The following is a 14,118-nucleotide window of genomic DNA, read 5'->3' as shown; positions in this document are numbered from 1 at the left end:
ACATGCCAAACAATTAAACAAAAACTGTTTATCCTACCAGAAAATAAGGAGGGAGGAAGTGCTTGGCCTTCGGAGTCTAGCAGTTAGAGTTGGATCTCTTTGTAAACTTTTGCCATCATAATATATTCGTAATATTTCCAAGAGTACCGACCCATTTTATTAACTTTATATATTGAAGAGAACTCATTAGCTCTGACCCAAAATACAATACAATGCAAAGTCTGAAGGCCTGGTTTCGACTGGCAGACTGAACATCTCCAGCTGGCACTTTGTTTGAACATACATATCTATTTGTTTCTAAAGGAAGAGGAACGCTTGTCGGCAGTGCTGAGTAATAATGTCGCTCAATCAGCGCTCTCATTATCTAGCCAGCATGACTTCTTAATAAGGTCACGCTCCACCTACTGAAAATAGTTCCCTCCTTTTGAGCTTTCTTCAGGTGCAAAGTGCAGTTAATTAACACAGCAGACCGGGAGAGATGCGCTCGCTATTAATTGGAAAGAAAAAGAGAATGAAAAAAAAAAAGAAAGCAGAGAAAATAAAGCACACGCTTAATTCAATTAAAACAGCCATAATGGCTTTGGTTGTAAGGCCTGAGGATTCCTTTGTTTAGTGGCTTTGTTGAATTCAGCAGGTCCTGCTTGTCTGGAAGTATTAAGCAGACCACAGTGTGGCCTTCCTCTTGCTCGCACAACTTTCAAAAAATAAAGTTTTGATTGGCTTAAATGAGAAATGGGTTTGCTTTAGTAAAATGTGACAATGGTACAAATGTAACAATACATCAAACTTTGTTCCAACTCAGGTGTGTTTTTGCTCTTTTATTACCTGAGAGCAGAACTTACTTGTATTTCCAGCTGCTGTACGACTTGCATTTGGACTCTACACTGGGCTGTGCTCCGGTCATCGAGGGCATGTTCACTGTTTAGGTGCCTGGAGGTGGAGGGACAGACAGACAGAGATGTTACAAACCAACTTTAAAATCTATCCAATGTGTCAAAGCTAGCAGAAGAACATTCATTTTCGCCATGATCCAAATTGTAGAGGATGATAATTACAGTATCAACTTCACCACTGTTTTATTTTAATGATAATATTTCTATACTGGGACAATCATCTATAGGAACCTGTTAGAAACCATTGTTCCACAGTGAAATGAGGTAATTAGAAGTAACATGACGGTGTGTGGTGCCATGTTTAACATGACAATAGGCCTGCGTCAGTTAAGATGGCTAACTTCAGTGCCACCCTGAGCGCTGCTGCTGCTTCTTACAGAGAATAAAAGATGCTAGCCCAGCAGAACGGCTTTGTCTCCTTCGTTTACCGAAAACAATACACACAATTTAACACCGGCAACATTTGACACACAAAAGCAGCTCTTTCCACTGAAGGTGCATTATCTGGCAGCAGACATATTAAATGTATCTGGTGTGTTCGCCTCATTAGAAGAAAAAGGCAGCCAGACAGCCATAACAGTCAATGAGGGTTTTTGTCTTGATTGGATTTCGTCTGTAGGACACAAAAGAGCCTCGCCATTAAGATAGACCTTTATTCCTGCTAAAGCGCACATATGCAGACGCGCACGCACACAAATATGGGGCGAAAAAGGGGTTTCTAAAGTGTTGTGATGCTGGGTAATGAGCCTCTATCTAAATGATCATTGGTGACAAACTCACAAAGCAAGCTTTGAGGAGGCATGCTTATGAAATGCCAGAGCTGCCACTTTATCTCCAGTAATTATAGGTTAGCTTGCAGACCCTTCAATGATCATTTACAGCGCTGCCTCCAGTGCATTAGAGGGAGTACAAAATCTCCCTCTCTCACTGGCTTTCACTTTATCTGAGAACACACACACTCGCTTACATTATCATGAACTTGCACAAACAGTAAAAACACACAGAAACACACACTCCCAACCACATATTCCTCTATTCTCTTCCCAAAACCCCTCACTTCTTGTTTATCTGCAACGTGCAAAAACAAGAACTCATTGAGCTGCCTTCTCTTGGCCTGCCAATCAAAAGCTGAATAGAACATTTGTAATCACAATAGCTCTGTACCTTTCAATTACACTGCACACCATTTAAAACCATTCCATCTCATCCCTGCTTATACTTTTTGTGACCATTTCAGGTCTAATGCTCAGAAATTTTTCATTATAAATCAAGAATGAGGTAGCATTAAGAAAGGAGGGGCGGGGGGGAGCGGGGGATGGATGAGGGATAGCGACGACGGAGAGGGGAGGGACGAGCTGGTGGGTTTTCTCCAGCCCTGTGCCTAATTGCTGTTTCAGAATGCGCATGCAAAAAGGGGGCATTACATTAATCATTTAATCACGTCCCTCGCAGGATGAGGGAACTAATGTTGCAAATACCCTTTTCATTTCACTGCCCATAATGCTATCTTATGCACTTGATGTATGGCGTGTGTCATGAATTACAGCTGCTTCAAAAGCACAGCACGGCCTGCTCGCTGTCCCTGAAGATACCTCATTACAAAAAAAAAAAGGGGGGGGGGGGGGGAGAGAATCTTTATTAAGTTTGCCTCTCATCGACAAGCAGCTTGTTTTTCTTTTATTTTGTCGTGCGATTGTTCTACGGCCTCTTGACAGCCCCTCCAGCCAACGCACACGCACACCTTCATCTACTGCTGGCCAGTTAGCGAGGTGATTACAGGCAGATTACTACATGCATTTATGAAATATTCAAATGGCATGCATGTCCTACTGTGCATTAATAATGCCACACAAAGACAAAAAAAAGGAGGAGGAGGAGGAGGAGGGGGAGACGGACGGGCAGACAGAAAACAATAATGAAAGAACACCTTATTTACTGATGCAGGCAAAAAAAGCACTTTGTATTTCTCTTCTCTTTGAGCTATAAACTGTCTTCTCTAATTGCATAAAAATCCCTTTACTCTTATCTGTTATTTCATCTCCTTCCAAGCCCATATACTCATGAGAAAATTATCATTACACTGCAGCTCTGATCTTTTGGTTGCCTCTAATCATAAACAAATCTAAACGAGATGCAGGTGAAAATGTAAACAGAAAAAATAAGAGTCAGACTGACTCATCTTAACTGTAACAACCAGGTACAATCCTTTAAACCGAGAGGCGGAGGATACATGTCTCACTGTCAGGCTTGGCTGGCTGCTGTTTGTGTTTACTGTTCATGCCTCGCTTTAGAGGAACATTGATTTCTGCCTTGAAGAGGGAATTTCTCATGCGATGAAGGCCTTGTGAGAACGGGGGGAGGAAAGGATGGAGATTGAGAGATGTAGCGGAGAAATCAGAGCAAATAACAGCAACTAAAGAGACTGATAAATAAGAGGGGGAGGGAGAGAGAGGTGAGACACAGCCGTTGTTTTTCAACCCCCAGATAAAGACTTCTTTTTATTGGATGCTGCAGTTTCTCTTAAAGAGAGGGGAGCAAAACATCTCAAAGGTTTTTCCCTACAGCTGTGTGTATGAATATGTATAGGCCATCAACGTCCACCAAGGGCCTAATAATAAATCTATTCAAGCCAGCATGTATGGATGATACACTTGTGCTAATTGTCTGTGTGTATTATCAGGGGCTGCAGAGGAGAGCAAGTTAGGCCCCCTAACTGTCTACATGTGACACACCAACACTAGACTAGCCAGACTAACACATACACATATACAAAGAGAGGAAGAAGCAGCCATATGTGACTACTGTACACCTACTACTGTGCACAAACAAGCACACACACAGACACACAGACACACAGACACACACACACACACACACACACACACACACACACACACAGACACACACACACACACACACACTCCCCATGGTGGTAGTGCATAAGTAATGCCCTCCGTTTTAAAGGTCTTGTCACAGTGCAGCAGACATGTGGAGGGGTAGAGGGGAGCTTGGCTATCCAGGGGCCAGGGGCCTGCCTGAATCCACTGTGTGTGTATATGTGTGTGTGTGTACATTAAATAGAGACTAAGACACTTGGCTGCTGCCTTGTGGGTTTAATTAGCAGTGGGTTACAGACACCGACGTTCAGGTTAGCGGCTGAGCTTGCCATTTTAACATGGAGCCTGCCTTCCTGCCAGTAATAAGGAGAGCAGAGTGGTGACAGAGAGTGGAAGGAGTTAAGTGTGTGTGTGTGTGGGAGCAAGTGTGTGTTTATGTGTTGAAACACTGTGTCTTATTGCGGTGCAAGGACACTGATATACAAGGTGAAAGGCCAAAATAGGGGCGATAAAAGCTGAGAGGGGCGTGAGATCAGGAGTGATTCAAACCCCGTAAGTGTAGAAGTCTGTACAAAAACTGCAGGAAATAGAAAGAGGTTTTGTACAGACAAATAAAGCTTCATACCAGGGCCGTAATTATAATATATATTGGGGGGGACAAGTCTCAAGAAAAATGCCCCCCACCCAATATATTGATCTAAAAAATATATTTAAAAACAGACAACCATGCACAACCGTCTGACAAAACCATCAGCAAAGCCCTCATCGAACTTAACTTAACAACTTTCCATAGATATGACTACCGGTTTTAATTAGTTCTATGTGTGGTTTGTCCAAGTGGTGTTGCCATACCCCACAAGAAGCCGTTGCTCAACTGCTGTAGGTACAATGTCAGCAATGTCAAACACTGTCTATTTCATTACGTTCAAATGTATGAAAAAGTGAAAAAAACAAGAATAACATTTCTGTAAAAATGGTAATTTTATAAATGGTTATCATCTTGTGATTTTATACTGAACTCCTGTCAGAACGTTAGCTAGCTAGCATACATTCAATGCATTAGCTAGCTAAATAGCTAAAAAGGTTCACCTCATATGATAATGAATTTTTAAATATCTTAGAATGGAAAAATGTTTTGTTTTTTCTAGGGTGAAGAATTTCCTCCCCCTGAATGTTGACTCTATGGCTACAGCCTTGCTTGTACAGCTATGCAAATGATGACATGAAGAGCCTAAATCCTTTTTTATTCTTTATGTTTACCATAAAAGCCCCCACAAAAATAGCTCCACTTGCACTAATAGCATTTATGTTTCCCCCTTTTTCTTTCTCATGTAACTGACACAAATACACACACACACAAACCCCAACACCCACCACTCAAGAAACATCCCCAGCAATATCATTTCATTTTGAACTTCAGAGAGCTAATTCAGGGTGCCAGCCACCTCGCGGCTACCTTTTCCAGGTGAGAACACTTAAAAGCATGCTGAGGAGCTATTAAATGCTGATCTTGACAAGTTTCTTCATGCAACAAAACAATAGATGACTAAACGTGTCACCGCCGCTGAGCTGAGCTCCTACAGCGAGCTGCGAGACGCCAGCTTGACTTGCCCCCCCCTTTCGCCTCCCCGCGCACGTAACCCACACCCAACTACCTAACATCTAAACTGTCATCTAAATCTGACACCCGCTTTATGTAACCCCGTTTAAACTGTGCCTGTGTGTGTGTGCAAAGTGTGTGTGTGTAGCCGACTGGCATCTCCGGAAACATGAAAGGACTCCCTCTGACACCGACAATCACTGCTCCAAGGCACGCCAACGAGCAGCCATCTTTGTTCTGATGACGAGACTGCCTTCTTTGTTGGTGCCTGTTTTCATGTGCTGGCTGGGTTACAGTATAAGAGCCAGCCTCTGACTTGCAGGGGTGTGTGTGTGTTGGCGGGGGGGCTGAACCAAGACACTGTTCTGTTTTGTAGCAGCCGATGTTCTGGCACGCGCTCCTACTAAACCATCTGCCAACCTGTGTTCTCGCTTTCAAGTTTGAAATCTACCTGTTTTCTCCCCGTCTGTCTTCCTCGCTCTCTCAGTTTGTCTTTACAACCACGCGTCCTTTTGCATCGGCTCGCCAGCTTACTGGATTCGCAGACACATCGCTTTACACATTGCATCTCTGCCCCTCACCTAAATAACCAGCTAAGCTACCTAGACACAGTATCCTCAGAGCACACAGACTTAGGTTTTGTTTGCGTGTGAGCGGAGCGTACAGTGCACAGGGATAGGCTGATGTCTCCTTTAAGTAAGTGAACTGAGGTGATAGGACAAGATATCAGAAAAACCTGCTAATCCGGTGCAGGCTTGCCTCCTCACACACACATTTGTTTCCCAAGCTGCAAGGCAAACTCTTATACCTGGACTGAAGCACATGTAGTCCGGATTGGACGCACATTGCACGCTGAAAACTGGCTTTTCATAAGCAAGCAGCTTCTGGAACGATACAAGATGATGCCTATGGATGTCCTCTGCAGAAAACTGGTACTGACATTGACAAGCACGTGGCGCATTTTCCACAGGGGATAAGCAAACACACTTGTCAGGCTGTAGTTGTAATATATATTCACCTCTGATTCATTTAAATCCATCGCTGTCAATTATGGTTCCTTTGAGCGCATTGTATGCCTTGATAGAGTGTGAAAATCCAGCTTAATGTCACGTCTGGCTGTGTTTTTTAAAGACCGGTAAACACTGTGTTTATGAGACTCATTTCATTCCACAGACGCACCTTTTAGCTTTAATTCACAAGCTGCTGTAGAATTAGTAAAAGCCTGACCTAAATCCTACAGCAGCTCCCCCATGGGTGGACTAGTTTCTTGTATCTGTACTTTTTTTTTTTTTTTTGCTTTCTGCAACTTATTACAGTCACTAGTGTAGAGAAATGCATAATTTGGGGGAAAATACACCAGAACAATGTCCTGATTTCAGGAGTTTATGCGAATTCACATGGACATTTACAGCCCCTGAAAAACACTCGCCAGATCGTTATTTCACAGTTAATTACAAATCTAATTAGAATATTCAAATTAAAGCTTTCCCTTTCTTTTCTTCTCTGTGTGAGAGCAGGGAGCCAGGGAAAGAGTGATAGTGAGAGAGAGAGAGAGAGAGGGAGAGAGACTCAGTGAGTGGCAATGTGATAACCTGTAATCGGCAGTGCTGCAAACACCTTCTTCCTTTGATGTCCCCCCACTAACATCCTGGCAACAAAGCCGGCCAATTACAAATGAGCTAATTAACTAAATTGTTGATGGAGCATGAAGAGTTCATTCGCTCTGGCGGCTGCACCATGACAACAGTGAATGGGGGCCTTTTGTTGTGGAGGTAAGTGTGCGGCCGTGCGAGTTGCCATTAGCTTTTGACGCTTTTTCACAAACCTATCAGGCCCCTCCACGCCGGGAAGGAGATTTGTTATGGATCAGAGTTGGTTTGAATCCTGCGCTGCCTGAGCTGAACCCTGTCAACTGGCTGTCTGCGGGGTCAAAATGTGCTCTTTGAGAGGCAGTGATGTTTTCTTTGTTAGGCCCACACAGAAAGGAGGTGCTGTGGCATAAGGGGGGAACCTGTGTGCCTTTCACAATAAAATAGATACCAGCTTCTTGCACATGGTGTTAACAGGGAGAGGTGAAGAGGCAACATCTTTTGCTGTATGATTCTTACTTCAAAAACTGTCCAAAGTCCTCGCAGATGTTCTCACAGCCGGGCCACTTGCAAACGCCGTGACCGTACAGGGGGTGGGTCCCTCCACTTTCTTCATGTAGCGAACTGAAAGAGAGAAGAAGAAGGGAGGGAGGTCAGGAGAGTGAAGAGGGGAGGGCAGCATCGAGGTCATTGCAGAAATCTGTAAAAGGCTTGAGGAGGTTTGTTACTTAAGGTTACAGTCAGCAGGAAAAGGGGTCAAAACAGGTCAGTTTTGGCTGAATTGTTCAGCGAGAAACACACAAATATACCAACAGAAGCACAATATGCAGCTACATGAACTAAGAGACTAATATGTGACTTCAGCTTAATCCCCCAATGGAAATCTAGAGTGAGCTGTAGCTTTGTCTCCACCACTGCCACCATCCCATCTTGTAAAGCCATTACGGGGGTGGGAGGGGTGGACGCTTTCAAGTAAACATTAAAAATCCAGACAGCCATATAATTTTCATCAGGAGATTAATACTCTGTGTAACTTATGTTCTTTGAGGACGAAGGGGGAGCTGGCGTTTTTCAAATGGCACCCAAATAAGTTACGACCCTGCCTAGACAGCACATCCTATTAAAGATGACAGTTTAACCTTTAGGCTTGGCACTGGTGTGTGTGTGTGTAGATGTGTTTGTCTGCTTATAGCTGATGCCTGTACTTGTATGTGTGTGGTCCATGAATATGTGTGTGTGTGTGCTGGCAGAGCTCACACTGGGTTTTACGGAGGGGCTTTCCCCGCATCGATCCGTGGCATGTTAGTAAGCAGTGCTCCTGACAATACTCCTTGTTCGATCATTATGAGACACCACACACCCCTCGGGACGCACGCAGGCAGATAAAAAGTATTTTTTTCCCTCCTTTCTTCCCTCTCCTCTCATTCCCTCCCTTCCTCTCTGTCTTCCTTCTGAAGGTATCTTTTTCAAGCCTCCTTTTAGTGGTACTGGAGAGATAGCATCTACTTTAAACCAATTACACAGCACTTCCACCTCCAGTGTGAGTCTCTACCGAGCATCCACACAGACACACACACCGCTACCCTAAGTCCTTATTATAATATCGCCCAAGAAAAGCCTTTGAATAATGCATGGGCCAGATAGGCAGATATGTGAACAGTCAGTGTTTTGGCGCTGGGTGCATTTATAAAAGACGCCATCACAAGGATAAACATCCTGGAAACGCCACTCAAGGCATCACGTATTCTGTTTACATGACAAGCAAGCAAGGAAGGTAATTTTCAAAAGAGAAAAAAAAAGAAAGAGAAAGCACTAAATACTTAATGTACAAGCAGGTTACCTTGTCTTGCCTGCCAGAGAGGCTTGTTGTAAGTGTGCCTGCCTGCATGGCTTCCTCTCCCTGCTTTTGATATCTGTGTGCAAGCTAAGTGCGTTCAATGGCACACGCGCTCCCTTGGGAGAACAAGGCTCTTATTTTTTTGAATATTGCCAAGACGCTAATAAACTATTGAACAAATAAACAAAACATCAGGTTTCCCCTGTTGTAAGAATGCTGTTATTTTAAACGAGGACAAACACTCTGGATGAGAGTTCTGATGTGTTTCTGCACTGAATTGTGGCACAAAGACAAACAAGCTCTTGTGTGCGCTGCTGTAAACTTTTCATCTTCTCTGCCTTTTTCCTGTGGAAAAAAAAGAATAGAAAAGGTGGGTGGATGACATCTCAATTATTTTTTACCTCTCTCGCTCCCTTTCCCGTTCCCTTTCCCTCTCTCTTCTGTGGTTGAGGACGGGGGACTGTCCGTTGGCGATGGAATGGTGAGAGATGGGTGGCGACGCTTTGGCGGGATTGGAGGAGGAGGTAGTTGAAGAAGAGTTGTTGGTGGAGAGGTCGAGACCACCGCCGCCGCCACCCCCGCCGGTGCCGGTGTTGCCGCTGTTGTTGTGTTTGATGCCGTTGTCCTCCATGCTGTGACCGCCGGCTCCGGTCACGTCCTTCCACAACTGCTGGAGCTCTGCGGGGCTCAGGCCGGCTAGGGAAACAAGGAAGACAACTGTTGTGACTGCTGTGGGACAAAAGCTGAACTCTGCAAACTTTATTCAACAGCCTGAAAAGTTGTCTAAAGCTGCATGACTCAAGGCCTTCCCCTCAGTGACTGGCTATCATCCTGTGCTGCTTCACTGCAGACCTGAGCTTGAACTCATACTGTACTGATCAATAAAAACAAGTGTGCTGTTGTTCTTCCTCTCTGCTCAGTTAGATACTGATTTTAACCTGTTAACAGATTACTCTTCTAGTCCTCAGTCTCAAAATTTGTGTGTGTTTTCACTGAGGAAGAACTATAAAACATTGATCACTGTGAATGTTCCAGATAAACAAGCTTTGTCCACTGCTTGTTTCCAGCTTGGCAACTAATTAGGCAAAATTGCACTCCTTTGATTTCCTCCTAACATCTCTCTGCCTGTTGTTTTTCGAGCTCCGCCATTTTGGTGGTAAACAACAAACATAGGTGTTTACTTGGCTCAGGGGAAGAAAATGGAGCCTGCTCTCCTCTCTCTCCCTGTCCTTTTTTATTCTTCTCTTTCTCCCCTCCCTGGCTCTCGGTGAAGGCAGTAAACAACAACAACAACAACAACCGAGGAAGAAAGGAGGGGAGGCTGGGGGAGCGGGGGGAATAGAAACAGAGATGGAAAAAACAACAAACACAAACATAGGCAGAGCAGAGCTGAGAGGGAAACAAAGAAAGCCACAATCAGACAAGAAGAGAGAGAAAAGAAAGAGTGGAAGACTAAAACAAAATGATCATGTGGAGAGTTAGGGACAAAGTGGAAGGCACAAGAGCATACCAATGAGGGGAAGGCAGACAGACATACAGACATACTTAGAGATAACGCAGGGCGGATGCAGGTGCATACCAATGAGAAACACAAAGACAGACAGGAGAGAAGTGGGACAGACAGGCTTGGAGATGAAGAAAGGGACAATGACAGTGACAGAGGCAGCAGCACTCACACCTGCAGACAAAACACAGGAAGCACGTGACCACCACTGGAGCAAGTCACATGCTCTACATTAGCGCGGCCACATTTCCCCTCCTCCCTCTCTCCCTACACTTACCTTGCGGAGGCAGGGTCTGTCCGGGCAGGGCGGCCTGGCCGGGCGCGGGCCCCGGCAGCGAGAGCAGGCCCTGCCGCTGCATGTTGAGCAGGTGCTGCTGCTGCTGGAGCTGCTGCATCTGCAGGAGCTGCTGCTGGAAGACGAGCTGCTGGGCGGCCAGCTGCTGCTGCTGCTGCTGCTGCTGTTGCTATAGAGAGAGAGAGGAGCGAGGAGGAGGAGGAAGAGGAGAGGAGCAAGAGAGGAGCGGAGAGAGGAGGGAAAATTACAGAGGAATTAACAACTGTGTGAGAGAGAGAGGAGAGAGAAGACGGAGGGATGTTGTGTGCTGTGTGAGTGTGGAGTGTCTGCACTCGCTCGCCTCTGCCGTGACCTTAGCTACACCTCTCTGCCTCTTCTTCTGCCTCTCTGCACGCTCTCCCTCTCTGTCTGTGTTCACTTAGTCTTCCCTCCTGTTTTTTGGGCTGTACCACAGTGCTGTTCTCCTCTCTTTGTGTGTGTTCATGTCTGTGAGTGAGTGCGCTAAAACAGACACAAAGCTGTACTGATATACCAGCTCTCAAGCCTGTCAGTGTATGTGGCTTGTGATTGTGTATGATACTAAGCCTCCGGTATAATCCCCCATCCCACAACCCTCCCCCTGCCTCCACCACCACCACCACCCCTGATAGTTAATTGTCTCGCCTTCGCTGATGGTCTGTTACAGCTTATGTGGCCAGAGGGAGCTGGCAGAATGAGAGATTTACAACATAAAGTGTGTGTGAATGCATAGACACAAGTGCAATCACACCCCAACATGTGCACACGCATGCACAACGCTTCAACCCCCCCTTTTCACCCACCCCTCGCTCTGCTCTCCTCGCTGCCTCACTGAGTTGTTTATCGCTGGGCCAGACAGGCGATTGCGTAAGCCCCTGTGCAAAACAACAACAAAAACAACAACAAAATGAAAAACATCAAACTCAGTCACCGCCGCAAAACAAGTCTGAGAGGGAGTGAATTTTAGGCAGAGACAAAAGCTTTGAATCTGAGCCGTAACACGTTGGACTGTCATTAAATCATGAACACAGGTAATAATCAGCAGTAAGTACACACTATTAGATTTGATGGATTATATTCAGTCTTTCTCGTCTGTAATGTCAAGTTTTTTCCAGTTTTTGTTCTCCTCTCCTCTATATACATGTCTATGTGCATGCAGCGTGTCATGCTCATGTGTTTCTGTATGTTTGTGTCATGGTGGACCTGGAGAAAAGCATGGAGGTGGGGGGTAAAACTTGTGATGCGCTCACTGGAAAACAGGCTGCATAATGGAGTGATGGAGGGAGGTAGTTTGTCCCCCCCTCTGCCACCCACCCCCCACACCCTGCCTCAAGAGAAATAAGGGAGCAATTTCTATTCCATATTTGATGGCGGGGGCCCCTGAAAAATTCTATTCGCAAATCCAAACAGAAACAAAGCCGCCGGGAGGTCAGTGGCGGCTTCCTGTAGGGGCAGCATAATGGGCTGCTTGAGGAGACACAGAGATGCAACACAGAGAAAGAAGTGTGTGTGTGTGTGTGTATGCGTCTATGTGATACCTTTTTTTCTGATCAATTTAACTGCCTCCACACGTACGGTATTGACTGGATGTGGCCCGCCGTGTGACACTAGAACGCAGCGACGCAAATGTGGCTAAGGCTGTCGTGCTCATCCCCTCCTCTTCAGCAGCCGGAGAGGACGAGACGGAGCCATGTCTGTCCACCAGCTGCCTGTCATTCTGATTTACTGGCGTCGTAGGCTGTAACTTTAGCTGTGGACGCATGTGTTTGGACGCCCATAGAAACAGTTCACTAACGAATTGGACCCAGGACCCTCGGTCTCTGGTCTCCTTTCTGTAAATCAGCGAGAGTGAGCGCAATGTCTAGTGTGTGTGGACGTCACTTGGAAGAGTTCAGTCAGAGCCTATGTGAAGGTAGGAGGAACAAAAGTATAGTTGGGAGTTTTGTTTAATCGCCAATCAAACTAATAAACAAATTAACCATCTGATGTGAATCTGAGGTGAAGAGACGGAAAGAAATCAAATATTCCCTTTTTCTTATCTTATCTTAGGTGTAGGTGGTTGTGTGTATGTGGTGCTCTTACCTCTTTTACCTGCTTGCCGGGGTGTTGCTGTTGGAGAAGCTGCAGGTGAAGCTGCTCCTGTTGTTTCTTATAAAACTCCTGCAGATGTTGCTGTACACACACACAGATGCACACAAGCAGAGGATAAGAATGAGTTAATCTACATTGTCTCATATACAGTACAACTCTGTAAAACTTTATAGGAGTCAAAGATCAAATTGAAAAAACTGTATTGCCATATTGGGGACTAATTCTAATGGAAAAAAAAGAACCATCAAAGTCGACCATTTCTCTCTTCATCTTGTCTGTTTGCTCCAGCTGTACTTCATATGTCAGTTCTGCAGCAACTGTTGCACATTACAAATAAAACATCCTCCTGCTTTTGGCATTTGTATCCTCGCGTCTTTCACAGTCCTCTCCATATGGACTTTTAATAGTCGCACTATTCTGTAGGGGGCAACAATTCATCATATTAACTACGCATTTGGCAGCCAGAGTCCACTGGCGTCCTTTGGAGTGGCTGAAATAAACAGAGTAAACCCTCTCAGGAACAAGTCTGCTACATTAAACTGATTCCTTTAACACACAAACTGTGACAGCTATTTAGAGGATGATTTTATTTCATGATATCTTCAGGTGGCTTTTTTGGCCTGGAGGAGAGGTCTATGAAGATCTTTCTAACTTCACTCTCTGCTCACTGAGGTGAAGGTTTCCACCCTGTGCTTCCCTGTTGATTTAGGATTTTGGATGCTTAATGATCCGTGTGACAGATTCCCTTCAAAATGATTCAGACTGACCATGTAATCCTTATAGTACTGTAAACTCAAGAGTGCCTTCAGTTGCTGTGAAAAAGGCAGTGCACTGAAACCAAACGTAGAGTCTGAGCGTTCCTCATGAAGAGGAATAATCAGAATGACTGACATTCTTAATTAAACAATTCTCTTTCCCTTAATCAAATCTAAGAATGAGAAATGCATTTCAACTCTGACACGTGCCTGTGCCGAATGTGTGCGCCTTCTCGAGCTGATTCCAAACATTACATCATCCATCACCCATCATTCAGCTCTCTGTGCCCTACTCTCCCAGTCCCTGATGGATGCTTGTCAGGGAATTGAACCAGTGACACACCGGAGACGGTTAATTAGAGGTGACGTGAACAAGTGCGTCAATTTCAGATTCCTCTTGGTAAGCGTGTCAAGGACAACCGGGCTGTGGTGAGTTGGCATGAGCGGCTGGTGGCTATACACTGGAGCACAGAGTGACTCAGGGTTGTGTGAGGGAATGTGTGTGTGGTTTAGTTGATGTTTGCACACACGCCAGACAGTCATGCCAAAATAGGGCACTTTCAGGATGTATATGTGTCTCCAACATACCAGCCTACTACTGATGGGGCATGGCCCAATAAAGGTGTGCGTGTGTCTGCATGAGCTGGAGTAAATATTTGTCTGAGTGTGCATGCATTGAAGTCCGAGTGTGTGTGTGTG

At 45.2% G+C, this 14,118-nt stretch overlaps 1 protein-coding gene across 2 annotated transcripts in view; it reads right to left on the bottom strand.

Annotated features, from left to right (window-relative positions):
• The window catches only part of foxp2 (forkhead box P2), a 96,127-nt gene that overhangs the window by 21,980 nt on the left and 60,029 nt on the right, over positions 1–14,118 (bottom strand). The window contains exons 5-10 of one of the 2 annotated variants that reach the window (XM_073480739.1): positions 12,656–12,745; positions 11,377–11,448; positions 10,538–10,724; positions 9,158–9,452; positions 7,439–7,543; positions 843–930 (exon numbers count right to left, since the gene is read on the bottom strand). In XM_073480739.1, the coding sequence (XP_073336840.1) occupies positions 843–930; positions 7,439–7,543; positions 9,158–9,452; positions 10,538–10,724; positions 11,377–11,448; positions 12,656–12,745 (837 nt within the window). The remainder of the gene's footprint in view (positions 1–842; positions 931–7,438; positions 7,544–9,157; positions 9,453–10,537; positions 10,725–11,376; positions 11,449–12,655; positions 12,746–14,118) is intronic. The other variant, XM_073480740.1, reaches the window with a different exon arrangement.

The sequence above is a fragment of the Pagrus major genome, chromosome 14 (genome assembly GCF_040436345.1).
Source record: "Pagrus major chromosome 14, Pma_NU_1.0".
NCBI lineage: Eukaryota > Metazoa > Chordata > Actinopteri > Spariformes > Sparidae > Pagrus > Pagrus major.
This window is presented reverse-complemented; position numbering and strand designations above follow the sequence as displayed.